General features: G+C 32.2%; 1 protein-coding gene across 1 annotated transcript in view; it reads right to left on the bottom strand.

Moving 5' to 3' along the window:
- Positions 1-18079, bottom strand: part of LOC124359109 (26S proteasome non-ATPase regulatory subunit 2) — a 49838-nt gene extending 31759 nt beyond the window's left edge. The window contains exons 1-4 of the mRNA XM_046811563.1: positions 17872-18079; positions 11653-11709; positions 5521-5813; positions 3084-3305 (exon numbers count right to left, since the gene is read on the bottom strand). Coding sequence (XP_046667519.1) covers positions 3084-3305; positions 5521-5813; positions 11653-11709; positions 17872-17907 — 608 coding nt within the window. The 5' untranslated portion in view covers positions 17908-18079. The remainder of the gene's footprint in view (positions 1-3083; positions 3306-5520; positions 5814-11652; positions 11710-17871) is intronic.
- Between the last annotated feature and the right edge of the window lie 1247 nt (positions 18080-19326).

Genomic DNA, 19326 nt, shown 5'->3' with positions numbered 1-19326 from the left:
CATAGAATCTATAAATATGAAAATGTAATCGATTTTTTTAAGAGCCTACAAAAACGAATCCGACATTCTAAACCCACCATAAGTTGCAAAGTATCACATTATCGGTTGTTTGGTTTAATCTAACATATGTTCTCTTGCCTACATTTACTTATACTTGAAATGTTTTACAATTCCACTTATGCAAATTGCATTTAAAGAGATATGAAAAAGTGTACTTACACTGTCTTATATAGACCCAAAACAAACAATTTCTACTAGTTACAACATTTACATTAAAAATTATCTGCTTTTTTATATGGCTTATCTTAGTTTGTTTTTAATAGCAAAAATCTGTTAATATTCTGTTCATCTTTGGGATTTTCTAAACAACATCAGAAGACTAAACAATTAGGAACTTTGGTATTATCCGGAGGCCACTATTTTTGGAACATTTCTTTTCTTACTGGGACCTTCAAAAAATTACAATATCAGAAAGCAGAGACTTTATTAGACTTATGTGAAAATTACATGTCATTATGATGATCGGTTCTTGTTTTCTGCCTCCCAAAAGGAAGCAATATTGGCAAGAAGTAGGCCACTCTGTCCCTATCTACTTTGTATTATTTGCCGATATAAGCAGGTTTAGGTTATCATAAATATGTTACTAGTAGTACCAAAGTTAAAGATAACCTTTACGAGTGCTCAAGTGATCTGAATTTGAATTTCAGTACAATCATGAGGGATGTTTTTACCAGAAGAGCGGAGTGGCAAGGCGCCACCAAAGCCCAAATTGATGGCCAAGGGCATTTCCGATCATTGGTAATTTCCTGACCTCAGATCATTCAACTTTTCCGATGGCAGATCACTTTAGGCAATCTGGCACATGATCTAAGGCCAGGAAAGTACCGGTCGGAAATGTCCTTACGTTGTATGTATAGCCCTTAATTAATCCTTCTAGTATCAAGGCTATACTCTTAAATATGAGCTCAGAAGGATTCATAATCAAGGGTATAGCTTATATTAACCCTTATAGTACCAGGGTCTCCCGTAACGGGAGACCTTATATACTTCCGAAAAGTGCCGAGTCTCCCGTACCGGAAGACCCCGTAGTAGCGCAAGAAGTGCCGGGTCTCCCGTAACGGGAGACTTCGTATTTAATTTATTATACAATAGTGTCATATATTTACTGGTTTACACTACATACAAAAGCTTCATGGATATCCAAAGCGTACAAAAAAAATATTTTCCTTTGTACTGCGGGCAGATGACGTGCTTGTTTTTGTGGTACTTTGGGATTATATCGACCACACCCAGACATGAATCGTTATATTTCAACATTTTGCTTCTACTGATTACTAGTTAGCGTAGAACAATATTTCGTCAATATAAAACAGGAATTGTCTTATCGCAAACCCCTCCCCATTCTCAGACAGAGGTCAAAGTCGAGCGGTCTAGTAGATAACGTGATTGCAGAGTCTCGCCGCCCGTTCAGCTGGTGCGTCGCTTTGTTGTACTTCCTTGTTTTACCCCTACATTTCTCCAAACACAACAATTCAACAAAAACAAACATTACCAAACAAAAACTAAACTCTTTATTGAAAAAAACACTCAAAACTTGTTTTTATTCTTGATCACACTCCGCCATTCAAAATGCGAGTGCCTCCGAAGGTGCTGCCGAAGCCCCCGCTGTTGACAACGAAAGAAAAGCATCCCTCGAGATAGCATCTATCAGTAAAATATCAAATTCTAGAGGGGCTGATCTGAAATATAAATTGAATTGTAATTGAAAGGCAATTATGTACCGTGCAAAAAACTTAAATAATCATGTGATGCCGCGCGGCCTGCCGTAATCGGGATTCTCGAGAAAGATAAGATAACAGCGACAACAATACCGATCGCAATACCTGGAAATGCTTGTAAGTTTGTAATTTTGTAATTAAAGAGTTGTTTTTTCGTTCTATCATGCTTGTTTCTATAAATTTATATTTTTGTGTTCTTCGTACTGGTGTGGTCGGTATAATCCCAAAGTACCGTTTTTGTTTTGTTTTCAGCTGTTTTGATGTAACGACGATCACAGTGGCCGTTGTGTGTTGTTTCGTTGTTGTTTATCTTGCTTGAGAGTTTTCAAGTTTTTAGTGCTGCATTTGTAGTTTCAACCCGAAAAATGGAAGATAGTGATATTAGAAAATTTTTGGAAGCTACTTGTTTTACACTTCTTACAGGATATATTAGGAATTGAAGTAAAAAAATGTAATATTATTGTTAGAAACATTGTTGCTTAGAGAAGAAAATCTAATTAATCCTTACAAAAAATGTGTAATTGTTAGATATTATTTTCAGGTAGTTTTAGTTCAAATATAATGTTATATATTATATAAGTTCTGTTTGTTCTTTCACAAAAAAAATCATTAAAATATGTTGGTAAACCAATTTTTTACAGCATTGTAACCAAATATGGCATAACCAACAATTTGTCATTTTAATTCAGAATTATGTTATACATATGAATTTTGATTGTTTTTTAATGCTGTATAAAAAAATATTTCTAACTAGATAAAACAATAATTGGTTTATGTTTTTTTTATCTCAAACTTAAAAAAGTGTTTAAACATTTTTTAAAGCCTATCAATTTTTTATAAAATTTAAAATTTGTAGAGTTCTTTGTGTACTCTTTTATGATAGGTAAATTACAACAGTCTTTTACCAACAAATTAAATAAAAATTCATGAAAATATGTTGATAAACCAATTTTATACAGTGTTTTTACCAAAGTCTCACGTTTTTGCTGAAAAATTCCTGGCACTTCTTGCATATACCCCATAATTTCACCACTCTTAAACTCTTACAATGTGAAAAATTTTTAGAGCTGTGGCACTCAAAGGGTTAATAGTAGAGAGGGATAGAGTGGCCACCTTCACGCCGAAATTGTTTCCTTTTGGTAGGCAGAAAACAAGAACCAATAGTCCTAATAACATGCAATTTTCTCAGTAAGTCAAACAAAATGTATTCTTTCTAATAATGTAGTTTTTGTAAGTTCTCGGTAACAATACCTGCTAAAAAGTAGTGGCCTCCAGATAAGTACTAACAATTACTATGGCACCTACCTTGATATATAGAGACACACTCTTAGATAATTTGATGCGTCCATGTGCCTGTCGATAATGTCCAGCCGATCTATTTCCATTAGCAAGTCACATGCTTGTATCTCTGCATTGTGTTTCATGTCGAACTTGATGATACTCTCAATGAGTGGCAACAGTTTTGCTTTCACCTCCTCCACGTCAGCTGCTTGGCCACACTCTTCTGCTATCTCTCCTTCGAGTTGTCTAAACATAAACAGACAAGGAAACTCATCAATTCCAATAGTCTCAGAATAGAAATTACGTAATAATATAGGCTTGTAGTCATTACTGATGCAATGTTTAAGAAACTCATATTTGCTACTGCTCCATTTTCCCTCCCCCAATAGAATCACAATAACAAATTCCTAATGTCCTGCTGTGGAAGAATTATTATTTGTGTAGCATAGTTTTAACAAGCCCATATGAACTGTTGTACTTTGTAGTAAAACTTTGTTGTTATTAGATAATATGAGGGCTATCAAAAAAGTAGATTGTGTTTTGCTCTCTAGCCGCTATAGGCGGAACTATCGCAGCCATTTTGATGCCAGGGTATTTCTCCACTCCGTGATTATCCAGCCGTGCTAGTGAGAGGTTACTGTCGCTCCTTGTTGTATTAAAATAGCAGTTTAAAATGTATGACACAACTGAAAATCCCATGAGTTGAGAAGTGCGGCCAGTAGTGTTGGCTAAGTACAATAAACCAATTGAGATTTATCACAAACTCTTTGAAGTTTATGGGAACGATATGATTACTGAGGGTGGAGTGCTTCCGTGGTGCATAGGGTTTAAAAATGGCCGAACTAATATGTATGATGACGAACGAAATGGACAACCAAGCATTATGACTGATAAAATTGATTCTAAAGTCGATGAGAAGATTAAAGAAGAAAGCCGATTCACAAAAACAGAACTCTCACTTAGTTTTCCTCTAATTTCAAGGAGTTTGTTACACAAAATTGTTACGCATAAGTTAGGTTACCATAAATTTTATGTAATATAGGTACCGAAAATCTTAACAGAAACCCATAAAAATCAGTGTATGGTTGCTTCATTTACATTTTTGGACACTTACCAAAAAGATGGTGACTCACTGCTCGATTGAATCATTACAGGAGACGAGACTTGGGTAAAACAAGTGATTTGAAAAACCAAATTACAGTCTATGGAATGGGAGCACACACAGCACAAAGTTAAGGAAATGTATGCAAACATTGTCGGCACAGAAGATTATGGCAAACTGTTTTCTGGGTAGGAAAGGAGTTCTTCTTTTTGATTTCTTAGAACGTGCCACAACCATAAATTCTGCGAGGTATTGTGTAACCTTGCAAAAGTTAAAAAGATCAATTCAAAACAAACACAGAGGAAAGTTAAGTACAAAAAAAGTCCTGGATGCCTTTAAGTGGGATGTTTCCACATCTGCCTAACAGTTCAGACCTTGCAGCGAGTGACTATCACCGGTTTCCAGCAATGAATACTTGGTTTGCGATGCAATGCTTTGATGACGACGTGGAGCTGCAGGAGGATGTGACTACCTGGTTGAAGTCTGAGGTGGCAGAATTTTTAACTTTAGAATTTCAAAACTAGTTCACCGCTATGATTTTTTTTAGTTTTCCTCTAATTTCAAGGAGTTTGTTACACAAAATTGTTACGCAGAAGTTAGGTTACCATAAATTTTGTGTAATATAGGTATTTAGTTATTTATTTTTGCAAAGCAAAATATAGTTTTGAGTGTACCCCTGAATGAATAGTTAATTTGGAATAAATTACATACACAATTAACATAATATCCTGAAAAATAAAAATGTTAGTGTTTTAAATAAAAGCATGCATTATTGCAAAACAAATCCTGGCATTTCTCACATGTACTTCTGTAATATGGCCAGTACTCATGTGATTAATACAAACTTAACACATTTTTGTCGTTGCAGCTAGACACAAGATATTTAACATCTTTCTTCCAGATTACAGCATAAAATAGAGTCAGTTCAAGAATCAGTCCAGAATAAGTTAAAAAGGAAACAATACAAGATATATGAATAATTGCTACACAAAAAAGGGCATTCTCAAATTGCAAGGTACTCTGTCATGCTACCTGTAGTTATATTGAAGTTTAAAGGGACAGTAGGAAATTTCTAGAAAATTGCTGAAGCTTCCATCATTCAGTAGCTAATGGACTTAGACAGATTTTGTTATAAACATTGTATACATAGAAACAAAATACTATTTAAGGTGAGTCTTTGACAGAATGGACCATAGTGATATATTCCAAAAGAATAAATACCAGCTTCAGGACTGAAGCCAGATTTGGGCCTTAGTTACTCCCATAACAGTCAAAACTTCTGATTTCCAGGGGTGAAGCAATTGAGCGAAAACAGTAAAAATAAGTGCAAGTATTTTACACACTTCTAAATCAGCATACCTGACATATTCATGGCCCCAATCACCCACATCATATTTGGAGCTGAGAAGACAATACTTCAAACACTCGCGTGCTCCTGGGAGATCCTGACTCATGGCTAGCACAGAGACTATACTTGCACACAACTCTTTAGCTTCCTTCTCAGTCATCCGATCATAAGCTTCTTTCAGGACACCATAGTGGGATCGGAGGAACTTCAAAGGCATCGGCACACTTGTCATAGACGTTGTGGAACTTCGGATCAGATCCCTCATACTTTCTAAGGCTGGCTTATACAGATTTTCCTCTGAACCCTGGAACAATGATTAAGTATTACATAAATCTGAATAATATTTCAACGAACTTATGAGCATGAAAAACAACAGAATAAAAGTTGAAACAATAGAAAAATCAAGCATATTTATTCAGGAGGAGTAAATTAATTGAAAATCTACTTATTGCCAAAAGCAGTAAAAATGAGAACAAACTTATTATAACTCAAGTAATTCATTTTGGAGTTAATACCTTTTTTGTAGCTATCAAAAACAATTTTAACTAAGGTTTGAAAAGAAACAACTAGTAGTAATTATCTTTTATATTTGGGTCATTGTAGACCTTTGTTATACTTAATGATAGGCTGGCCAGATTGGCCTGAACAGATCCAACAGCATTCATACTCGTACATAAAGGAAAGTTGGCTTGCTAAATCGTTGACCAGACATCTGATGGATCCTTACAGTCACCAGACTGTCTAGAAACTGTAATCTGATTGTACACACTTTTTATGTTTCTCTTTTAGGTTTAAAAACTCCAACATGGTTTAATGCTAAATCTAAAAAAGAAATGAGAAAATCAAGAAATCTTTCTGCATGGTATGGACTTTAATTTAGTAAAATTAACATTATATGTATTTTGTTCTTTCTTATTTCTTAAATGCATTGCAAGTTTCAATGCATTATTTACAAACGATGTGGGGTTTGCTAAATTCCAATGGGTGGCTTCAGTTATTTAAAGAAAAGTATAAACTACATTTTAATACTTGGAAAACCATATACAGGGTGTATATTATGTCTGGAAACAACCCAAATATATCCTTTATAATTTAAATATAAATTTGAAACCTTTTATAATCGTGATAGAGATTGGTGCATCTACTTTTTGGAACAATGTTTTTGTTATGTCACACCAACGGTGGACGTCCTGCCGAGGGTATCGTGAATATTCTTAATGGAAGCCTATACCTTGTGATACATAATTTTTAAAGGTAATAGCTTACTGAATTTGAATGCCACAAACCCGCATCTCAAAGGAATTATTCTATCAGAAAATAGAGCATTTTTAGTATTGAAAAATTTACTGATGTTCAACAATGTAATTTTAACATGGTTCTTGCCACAAAAATGTGTTACACTAATTTTTTAAAGCATTTTTTAAATGTTCAATTAAAATAAAATAAACAATTTATTTTTAAGCTGGTTATCATTAGTACAAATTTACCAGTTTTTTATTACAATGAATAAAACTTATGAGTCACTTTCTCTGAATTACTTAATGAATCTGTAACTTGTGTGTTTTCCAGTCAGCAGGAAGGTTTTAAAGAGACAAAGGTCACTAGCCTATGAGAAACATTATTGTGTTATTAATCATCTGGTCTACAGGTTTCAGGTTTGTTGAGCATGGAGCTTTCACTAGACAGGTCTAAGCTTGGGAATTACAAATGGACAAAGGTCATATCATTCCTGTCGAGTTAATCAGTGTCTCTGAAGCATTGCTGTCAACAAGTTATCTAATTACAGTAGTTCAGTTTTTATTTGGCATTTTAAATGGAATTGTCTGAAAGAGAACGAATTACTCTGTTGATGATGCGAGGATATGGCGATCGTCAAAGATCTTATCGGGAAGTTTGTAATTTGTTTTGTAATGACACTTTCCAAAAGGAATCCCATAAGTGTTTCAACAATATCAAAAACTATTGAGCGTTTTGAAAATGACAGGGAGTGTACGTAATCGGCCAAAGTCGGGTAGGATACAATCTGCAACAGATGAAGAACATGCCACTAGATGTTTTGCAAACATTTATTGAAGACCCACATACATCGCTCAGAAAAGCTGCACAGCAACATGATATGCACCCTATGTCTGTGAGTAAGATTTTGAAAATTAAATAAATACAAACCATTTAAAGTTCATTTAGTCCAACAGTTAAGTGAGGATGATTACGACAGAAGAGTTGAGTTTTGTGAACTTGTGATGCGCAAATGTGATGACAATAGAGAATTTTCTGACCAACATACTATTTTCTGATGAGGCAACTTTTTTCCTAAATGGCAATGATAACAGGCACAATTGCCGTTACTGGGCTAGTGAAAATCCACATTGGATTACTGAGTCCCAACCACAAAAACTGAACGTATGGTGTGGAATTTTAGGTAACAAAATTGTTGGACCCTTTTTCATCAATGGAAATTTAAATGCCGAACTTTACTACAATATGCTCCCAAAATGAAATAATCCCAGCTATTCAAAATTGCATCAGGAGAATACTTTGATAATGTATGGTTTTTCAGCAGGATGGTGCTCCACCCCATTATGGAGACAGGTAAGAGAGTATTTGGATTTAAGGTTTCCTCATAAATGGATTGGCCGAAGAGGAGAAATCGAATGCCTCCAAGATCTCCGGATTTGTCACCAATCGATTATTTCCTATGGGGTCATTTAAAATCCAATGTTTTATAGAAGAAAGCTCATAATTTGGAAGACCTAAGAAAACAGATTATAGAGGAGATTGCTTTGATAACTGAAGAAATGTTAGGCAACTCTGTCGAATCATTTTCCACAAGATTGGCTCATTGTCAAACCGTAGAAGGAACACAGTTCGAACAATTGCTTGCTTTGACACCAAATGCAGGTAAAACGTTTGTTTGTAAGACTTTTCTAACAGCATACATTATTTTTTATTTGTAATAAGAAATCAATAAAACATAAAGTATTTCCATAATTTGTACTGTAATAAAAACTGGCAAATTTGTGCTAATAGAACCAGCTTAAAATGAAATTTTTGTTTTATTTAATTGAACATTTAAAAAAATGATAAAAAATTAGTGTAACACATTTTGAGGCAAGAACCATGTTAAAATTACATTGCTGAACATCAGTAAATTTTCAATACTAAAAATGCTCTATTTTCTGATAGAATAATTCCTTTGAGATGCGGTTTGTGGCATTCAATTCAGTAAGCTATTACCTTTAAAATTATGTATCACAAGGTATAGGCTTCCATTAAGAATATTCACGAATACCCTCGGCAGGACGTCCCCCGTTGGTGTGACATAAACAAAACATTGTTCCAAAAAGTAGATGCCCAATCTCTATCACGATTGTAAGAGGTTTCAAATTTATATTTAAATTATTAAAGGATATATTTGGGTGTTTCCAGACATAATATACACCCTGTATAATAATATACAATGTGATTATAATATATTTATAATTTATATTAAAATTTATAATAATAATATGTCACATATGATTTCTAGGTTTAGTATTAAAATATATAAACTTGACTAATATTTAGGTACACACAAATGAAGTATACTTGACAATTATATACTTACACTCACAAAACGTATCAATTTAGATCCATTTCACAGTACTTATAAGAGTCACAAACTAATGAATAAATACTTTGTTTTAACTAGAATATTGATGAATCTGGTGCACTCTGTTGAAAATTGATATGCTCTTCCCATTGAGATGTGAGAAGATTCAACTAGACCTACAAGGATGTGTGGAATCAGCATGTAGCATATATCATCTCGTTTTGGCCAGTAAAAAGAAGCGGATGGTCCTGTTGGGTGAAGAAATTTTACTGTTACATCTCCATCTTCTTTAATAACATCTTCTTTGATTCCTAAGTATCAGAGATTGTCATATGTACAAGCAATGAAGCGAGAGGGGTACAAATCTTCAAACTTAAAGTCAACCCATTTCTTAAATTGTGTGTTAGACTTGATTTTTCATCAGAAGTGACTCACCTTGCTTCTAATGTCCCAACACAGTCCAAGGGTCTGTAATTGTGAAAATTTCTAGTACCTGGATGGATATTGAGATCTTCAAAGTGTTTTTCGAGGTTGCAACGAATCTGATTTGAAATAAAGTGGAAATTAATTTTTGCAATGTTGGATTCACAAGACTGAAAAAATGTAGTTGCATTCAGTATTTTGATCTTTAAGAGGCCTTTGAAGACTTGGTTATCACACCAACCGTTTAACAGTTTCTCCAATACCGTCGCATTCTATTTTTCTATGACTTGTGAAGAATTACGATTGGTCTTCAATTTTAAAGTATTTTTCATAAAGTGAAAGATTCATAAAGTTGTATTTATTTTTATACTGTCCTGCATAACCATCACTGTAGTAATGAACATCTGTGATGTTAGGAAATTTTTGTTAACAAATTGTATCAGGGTTTCTTGAATTTTATACTCACAGCATAAATTAAGTCATGGGAAATTATATAAGGGGGTGAGTGGTAAACTTTGGACCTCATCTTGTATCATAAAGGAGTAGTTTTCATTAAAGTCTACTGATATCGTAGTTACATTTAAAGCACAAGGATCTTTATGATTTTTAAAATAGCTTGACCTGTTCTTGGTAATGTAGGAATGAAGAATGAATTTTTCTATTTTTGTTGTCAGTTCATAAAAAGTCAACATTTGTGTTACCATCTGCGCCTGATTTGTAGTACACCACTTCTTGTAATTGATTATAACTTCATAGTTTCAAACTTTGCTTGTAAGAATATTTCATCAGATTGTGTTTTGATGAACATTTTTTCACATAGCCTAAACATGCAATTTTGAGTAGGACTTTCACTCAATACAATTTTTTCAGATCTTTGTAACTCTCTTTTAGTTGTGTTTGCATGTATTGGCAACATTGTCATTTTGATGGATGGTACCTGGAGTATTTTAAATGTAAAACCATATTGTTCAATATACATTTACATTTTTATTGAATTTTATGAACAGTAAAGTTTGATTTTTATATACACATAAGCTGTGATAAATACACAGAAACAATTATTTGTAGCTCTCTAGCATTACCCGTAAAGTACTAATTTTCTAATTTCCATGATTTCAGAATAAGTAAATCAATTGGCTTTCTTGATGTTTATAAAACATTGATTAATAGCTACTTTTCCGATTTTATACTTTATGCTACTTTATACTATTGAACAAATATTTAACAATTATATTTTGTTTTATATTTACAGGAAATTTGCTAAAAAGTGTATATCTTCAAATTATAATACGGTTATTTTGAAAACTCTAATCATCTGTTCAAGTTACAACTTTTTCAGCACTTTTTGAGCTAAAACATAATTTGTGTTTTTAATCTCAAATTTGTTTAGGTTTCACAATTAGTAACAGTTTGAACAAATTATATTAACTTGTTATCATCTTTGTTTTCTACATAAAAATAAGTTATATAAGCAATAAAGCCCACACGATTTAAGATGTAGACAAGATAATAAAATAAAAGAGATATTTTTGGTAATTAAAAAAATATTTTTTAGTTATCTATCTGATTTTGGCATTTCAAAAACATACATTTTTGTCTTGATTTAAATTGTAACTATTAAATATTTATAGTTAGATAATTTTTTGTGTTATATTTGTAATCTGTATTAATAATATAGATTGCAAAAATACATAATAAAATAGGGTCTCATTATACCGTGTGCAATTTATAAAAAATTAGTGAACCTTTGCACAAAATAAAAATATGCCTGCCACTCAGGTAAATTTGATTGCCACTTCTGGGTTAATCTTGTGCAGTAAATTTATAATCACTGGACAACTGTCTATTTATTTTACTGCAATAAGTTTCCATTTTTTATTGCTTTTGTGATAACACATTTGTTTGGGAAAGTTTTGACTTTTGACTTATTTCGTTACCCTTGTAAATTTTCAATGTCCATGAGATACATAGAATAACTTGGTAGTTTGCTACCTGATAATCATTCACATAGAAACTTTATTTGAATTCATCTTATTTTTAATACAATATTGTACCTCATATATGTTGCTTAAAATTTAATTATTAAATAGATTCAATCGTCGAAATTATTGTTAAAAACTAGCATACTTACAGTAATCTTCTCAACAAGCATGTTGAGTTCCTCTTGCAAACGTTTATCATCTTCGGACTAGAAAACAAAAGAAATATATGAATGATGGTTATTTTCTATTTACCTAAATAAGTAATCAAATATTCATTCTGCACATATTTATAAACCATGAAGATCTGGTCTGAGAACCTTACAATCAAAATACAACAGTTGACAGTAATTAATTTGCTTGTGCTAATTCAATCACACAAATGCTAATTCATAACATAGAACAACTTACTTTTGGATGAGAAATATGGAAGACTAAGATTGTAAACTTATGTTTGTCTAAAACACAGTCCCTATTGTTTGACAAAATAATTAAATCTCATTCTTCATACCAAATTGGTTTTGCAGGAAAAAAAGGAGGTCCAGCATCTCAAATTTTCACTACAAATCCTTATTCTTTAGTTGGGAAATGTGTTGCAAACAACTTTAAGGTTCAGTGCAACTAATAATAACCACACAATAATAAAAGTTTACATTACTTAATTTGTGCCCACTGCATACTTTAGGGAACAGTCAGCTCGACAAGCTAGTAGTCTGTGCTGTCAATTTGTAGGAAGGAATTAGCTTACATGGGTTAATCGTTTGATGTGCCAAGCAGTAATATCTCCGTAACTGACCATACCAACAATAGAAAGTAAAATTCTTCTTTCTAGTCATCAAAATAGAATTATAACCACTGAAATAATAGATTTTTTAACATTTAAAATTATTACAAATTGTAGAATTTATTAACAATACATAAAAACGTCAATGAAATATTTTCATTTCACAACAAATATCTTTATTTAGGCCTATGCAACTGCATAATAAATAATGTAAAATGAAAATTAGTTTATTGATTAATAAATTAGACTAATTTAAAATTTTAATCTTTGATACTTCGTGAGTTACATGATGTTCAAATATAATAAAAGGAACAAAAGATGTCATGACCGAGGCTTTTAGCTTAGAACACAATTTAATTATAAACCCATAACTTAAAAATAATATTAAGATAAAAAAAAGTTGTTTTATACAACGTTCACAAAAGTCACTATATTTAACCCTTTGAGTGCCACGGCTTTGCCATATCCGACATTGTTAAAACCTCGTAAATTGCTGGTGTTGATTAGATTGACAATCCGTATTTGGACAATATTTAATATAGTACACAGTTGAAATATCCGAGTAACTATATAGTTTTATTTGAAATGTTTCAATGTATTTATTCAAGTCCACTGGAATGATTATCTTGTAAGTCTTTGGAACGGTTAACTATGATGTTAAATGTCTATGTCAATGACACACGCTGTTAGAGAGTAAATAGCAACCATTTCCCTGCCTGGATCACAAGAAAACTAAAGGATCTCACTCTTTAAAAGAAAATCACCTACAAGGCATATAAGGTGTCCCTTTGCCAGGCTGATTACCAACAATACTTATTTGACAATTGTCTAGCTATTTCCACATGTGTAATCACCAGAGAAAACGTTCTTAAGAGACTAACCCGCCTCGATAGCTCATAGAGTTGTGGCCATGATGGAATACCTCCTTTAGTTTTACAACTTTGTTGACTTACTTGTTCCCTGGATCACCACTTTAAACAATTCGTTGAGTCTGGGCAAAATTCCTGACATTCTCAAAATCGATTACATAGTGCTTAACCAAAAGACAAGGACCAAACGCTGGCCCGTAACTTAAGGCTCACCCCATTCTACTAGCTCTCATAAACAGCATAAGTGGTTTTTTTATTACTTGTAGTCTATATCTCGAATGATTGTCCTAAATGTTACATGACATTTGATTTTTCTATTGGATGATTTGAAATTGGATGACCCAGATTGCAAGACTGCTGAGACTTGAAACTTGAGTTGAAGGAAAAAGCTGTCTAATTCTAAACCTTATCATCATTGCTATCGCTCAGTATTGCTGCTGTGTATTGCTATCTGGTTTTAAAATGCTTAGTTCTGTCATAATGTTGGTAATGTCATTATGATAGTAGTTATAGTCTAAAAATGAAAAAAGTTGAAATACAATAAAAACTTTAAAAAATTAACCAGATACTTTTTTCAAAGAAAAAAAGCAGAATCGGCCTTCTTACTGCATTCATTGATCCAGTTATTATTGAGTCAATAGTAAAAACATTGTATATCCTCCCCCTGCCAAAAAACTGACTATTCAAATATATCTGTCTCAGAAACAAATTTTAAAACTGTATTATAATCTAACTTTTTGTCAGAAAAATAGTTTGAAATGGCAAGAATCTGAGATTTTTTTGTTATTTAACCCTCCAGATGCCAATTAAATCACTTGCACCAAGCCATTTTCAAAAATTTTACTTAGCTTCCAAAAGCTTTACTAGTTAACACTTTTAACCCTGCCATTTTCTCAAACTAAGGTTTCAGGCCAATATTTGACCAAATGTATAAGTTTTGTAAAATACTCATAGCTGAGCTATTTATGAAGTTATCAAACTAATTAAAAAAATATTTCTTACTAAATGGAGTTTACAAAAATATGTTAAACAAGAATATTAAAAAATAACTATAACAATTGTATATACTGATATATAAAACCAAAATAGGTACTTTGGGATTATACCGACCACACCGACATGAATCGTTATTTGCATTTTGCTTCTACTGATTACTAGGTTAGCATAGAACAATATTTCGTCAATATAAAACAGGAATTGTCTTATTGCAAACCCCTCCCCATCCTCAGACAGAGGTCAAAGTCGAGTGGTCTAGTAGATAACGTGATTGCAGAGTCTCGCCGCCCGTTCAGCTGGTGCGTCGTATAACGGAATCTGACCTCATTAACAATTGATAATCGTTGTAAGTTTGTAATTAAAGAGTTGCTTTTTCGTTCTATCATGTTTGTTTCTATAAATTTATATTTTTGTGTTCTTCATACTAGTGTGGTCGCTATAATCCCAAAGTACCCCAAAATATTTTTAAATTTGTACAAAACATGTATATTCACAGCCCCTTCCCATCTCTAAAAACCTTGATTCTTCCCAGTTCTCTAGATCAATGAAATATTTGTGATATTTAATAACCTAATTTTCAAAAGGTATGTTATTAAAGTAATTTGGTATTATCCAGAGCCCACTATTTTTGGTACAGTTTTTCTTACCAGGAACCTACAAAAACTGCATTATTGGAACAAACAGACTTTATTTGACTTTCTATGAAAATTGCATGTTATTATGATGACTGGTTCTTGTTTTCTGTCTACTGAAAGGAAGCGATGTCAGCAAGAAGGCGGCCACTATATCCCCATCTAACATTTGTTATAGGCTATGCATAAATATGTATTATAGCCTATATTCTGTTCTTTCAAATGTTTTAAGGTCCCCTGTAAGGAAAACTATTCCAAAAATAGTGGCCTCCGGATAATACTAAAGTACTGTTATAAGTTATTATGAAGTTCATGGTTTGTGACCCCCTAAAATTCACCTGGAAATAAAACTGTGCATATAACAATTTTTGGATAACTTAATTTTTACATTAGCCATGGTAGTTATAACGATACAAAACCACTTTTATCAATTTCTTAAAATAGTATGTTTTAATTCCCATACAGAAATTTTAGATGGTCGCGATCCATAATTACACAACTGATAATATGTTTGAAATTTTAGGTTATAGCTCATGAATTTTGTCAATCTAGGGGACTGAGGGAATCGGGGTTCCTAGGTGGAGGGGATAATCAGAATACCAACATTCATGCAAAGCTACCAAGTGCATAAGAGGATAATTTAAGTTATTCAAGTAGTATTTATCGTAATTTCTGCAACAGTTTCTACCTCTATAGAGTAGTCATATTTTGCTGCGTATTAAGATTTAAAATAAAGACGTTGTTCTTTGTGTTTTGTTGTTGCCATTAGCCATTTCGGAATCAAGTTTTGTTGAGTTTGGTTATAACAATGGAGTTATACAAGTGAATTAGTTTTACCTACAGACAATATGTGTAGTGAGTGCTCTATCACTTTGTTTGATATGTTAGAATGAAAAGTTCAGATATTGTGTTGTTTCAACACAACATGGAATTTTACATTCTTTTCTTTGTGTAAAAAATGTGGCAGTCATTGTCCACTATATCCTCATCTTCACTAGATATTCAGGAAGTTGATCATTATATTTGTTTTTAATTTAAATTGAGCTTGAATTTACGTACTATCTCGAGGATTTGATAGAGAAGTGAGGTGCCACCTTGGCCCATAATGATGGCCAGCGGTATAACTTGGGCTTTCTTCCCTTTTGTGCTACTCTCTTATACCTTTATTATTCTGATTTAAAGTTGAAATTTTGACTAGTGTGAAGTGGTTAAATTAAACAATTACTAAATTTTATTTTTATATTAAAATACTTTTAGATATTATACAAATTTATTTTAGATACTAAAGTGGGTAGACTTTAATAAGCGGCCTACACTCGTTATTTGGATATTTTTTATCAAATGTTTCCATTGTTTTTATCCTAAGAAAAATTCAACATTACAATTTATTTAGGGTAGGGTACGATAAGTGGACCAGATTTTTTATATCAAAGAATGTAGTCTTCGATACCTAATATTCGCATCTCAAATCCTAGACTATTATTTGATATAAAAGTATCTATAGTCCTCAATAACAATCATATGTTTTAAATTAAAATATGAATTTAATATTTACAGTGATAAAACAAGTTATTATAACAAAAATTAGGAAAACTGAAGACTACCATATTTGCTCGTCTCACAGTTACAGTTGTTTCTTTCCCACAAATTTCACATATTGGGGTTTTCGGTACGAGTCCAACATGTTGAAGCCACAAAAACAATATATTTTATTTATGTTTTATCATCTTTCAAAGCAATGTTGTGTAGTTTTCTAAAATTGACTGCCATTTTTAATAATTAAAATTACTTAGGTAAAATTGAAATATTACCCTACGTGTATTATTTTGAAGTGTTTACAGCTGTTGATATAGACTATTTAAGTTAATAATTCAAAATAATTAATCAGTATCGATTGATTATATCAATGGTTATGATTAAGTAATATCGTTTGCCAATTTTGATATAAAAAACCGGGTCCGCTTATCGTACCCTACCCTTTATTTAACTTAGCATATGATTTTCAACTTATTAGTTATAGCAATTTTAATGCAAATAATAAACAGAAGAAGTAACTAACATTTTAAGACTTTGAAAATGGCAATGAATATGAGGAAATAAGTTATATGAGATATTTTTTACAAGTGAAATTTGTTTAAGTGGCTTCAACATGTGGGTTAGGCTCCTGGTAAACTATGGGAAGAATTCTTTCCTCCATTTCACAAAAGCGGTTACTCGTTGATATCAAGCTGGGCAAGTTATAAATATTGTAAGGTTTCTTTGATATATAATTCTAGGCCTTGATTGGTTTTGTTATTTTGTAATGTTATTATTGAATTTATGTTTTTAAAATTGTAATGTACAAGATTCTTCTTGTTATGTTAATTTATTATAAATTATTGTTTACGATTTTTATATATCAAGGTTGGATAATATATAGATTTTTCGATAATAGCAATTGAGTAAAGAGTGTAGGCCGCTTATTAAAGTCTCCCCCGTGAAGTAGCTAAAGTAAATATTGTAGGGTACCTCTAACGACTTTTGACTGACCCAAAACATGTTTTGTACTAAGAGATGACAAAAACTATTATTTTAATATAAGAAATAACACAAACCGAATTTCTAAACCATTATAGGCCTTGTATTAAGTTAGATATAAAAATGGATTAGCTCTATTTGTACGTTTATTATTGTACAGTTAAATATAGGCCTAGACAACAGAAGAAGTACATAAGTTTGAACAATTACCAAAACTTATATTAAGGAATGTACAGTGAAACTCCTACAAGAAACCTGATAGTACAGAATAATTGAAATTTCATTTCTATGGTTAGTAGGCTACATAATTACAGCTTTATTCAACCAATGGGAATAAAACAAATAAAGATGACACAGCAAATTTTAAAAAGATCAAATTATACAACTTGTGTATCCTAATTTATGTAGATAAGAATACAATAATAACGACTTTATACAAGAACTATGCTTAGATTGACAATTCAAATGAAACAAAGTAAACCACAAAAGAAACAGGAAAACTAGCATTACAAAAGTACTGCCAGAAATAATCATAACCTCAAAGAAAATTGAGTACAAGATAAAATTAGTTACCAATTCTTCAGGTTGATTTTCTGCTGGTTTCGACATATTTTAGACTAAAATGATAAAATAACACTGCCGAACAATAATGGACTGAAATTATATAACTTTCGGATTCTTACGATTGTTCTAATTTTTAATGTATGAAAATTCAACTACTCAAACACCAGTAACCAGTAACGCTACGATAGTGCTCTGCCTCTAAGTCTGAAGTCTATCTAAACCGAATGAATCACTGAATAAAATACACATAATAGTCAAAGACGGTGTAACTGAAACAAGCTTGACTTTTTCCTATACACTTGGTATTATAGTTATACTTAAATATAGTATTTATAAATAAGTATAATAATTATTAATAAATAAAATAGTTATAAATAATTATGTAGTTGTACATAAATATAAAATTTATACAAAATGTTTTCAAGCAAGGTGGGAACTGTTGATTTTGTAGAACTCGATGGCCTCTCAGAGGGTCTGTATTACGGAGAGACGGATTTATTGTAGTTGTTTGTCGGAGATAAGTGTGGATTTCTCTGTTTCTGGCAAAGACTAAGGTTCCTGAGGACAAATCATATAAATTTTAGGATCGATATAGAGGGAAAACTTAAAATATTCTTTTCTCTAAACAGAGGTTAGCAAGAAGGCATTATAAGGTTTCTATAAGTCTACAGTACTCTAAGGGCTTATGTAAATTGAATATAAAACAGCTTCAAAGCTCGTATTTCTGCTTAATTCATCTGGGTAATTTATATTAAGATGAACCATATCGTTGTAGGGGGCCATAAGAAAAATTGTTATCTAGAAATCTAGAAAGAAATATTTCATGTTTCTGAACATGGGACAAAACGAAGCTGCTATATATAATCTTATTACAGGAGCCATGTTACCACATCAAACATAGAACATATGAATCTTATTACAACACTGTTCCCAACGTCATCCAATGGCCATATCGAGAAAGTAACATTGGCGGAACATAGCCAAGCACTATCAAATTCTGTAGACGGATCCTACTTACCAACCCTGTTAGACATCCTGTTTGGATCGCCTTGTATAAACTGGTTATAACAGGCTCGGTTAAAACTGAGTACAGTAAGCGAACCCGGTTCTTTTATATTGCTATTGACAAATCAAATCAAATATTTATTTGTTGTAAACATGTTCACCATGTATATCAAAGTCAACTTAAAAGGTTACTTAACCTAACTTAAAAGAGTTAACAACTTCGTAAAAATTTCTGTTACATCGTAATAAGCAGGTTGCAACTAGAAAGTTCTTTAGTTTTTGTCTAAATCTAGTGAGTGGCAGCTCTTTAATACCTTCCGGCAAAACATTAAACATTTTTATGCCTTGGTATAGAAAACTCTTCTGAGTTGCAGAGTATCTGCATCGTTTCACTTATAAGTTTATTTTTTTGTTTCTAGTTGCATAGTTATGGACCTCAGACATTGGCAGGCAAAAGTG

Source organism: Homalodisca vitripennis, chromosome 4 (assembly GCF_021130785.1).
Source record: "Homalodisca vitripennis isolate AUS2020 chromosome 4, UT_GWSS_2.1, whole genome shotgun sequence".
Lineage (NCBI taxonomy): Eukaryota > Metazoa > Arthropoda > Insecta > Hemiptera > Cicadellidae > Homalodisca > Homalodisca vitripennis.
The sequence above is the reverse complement of the archived record's forward strand: the minus strand, read 5'-3'. Positions and strand labels throughout refer to the sequence as shown.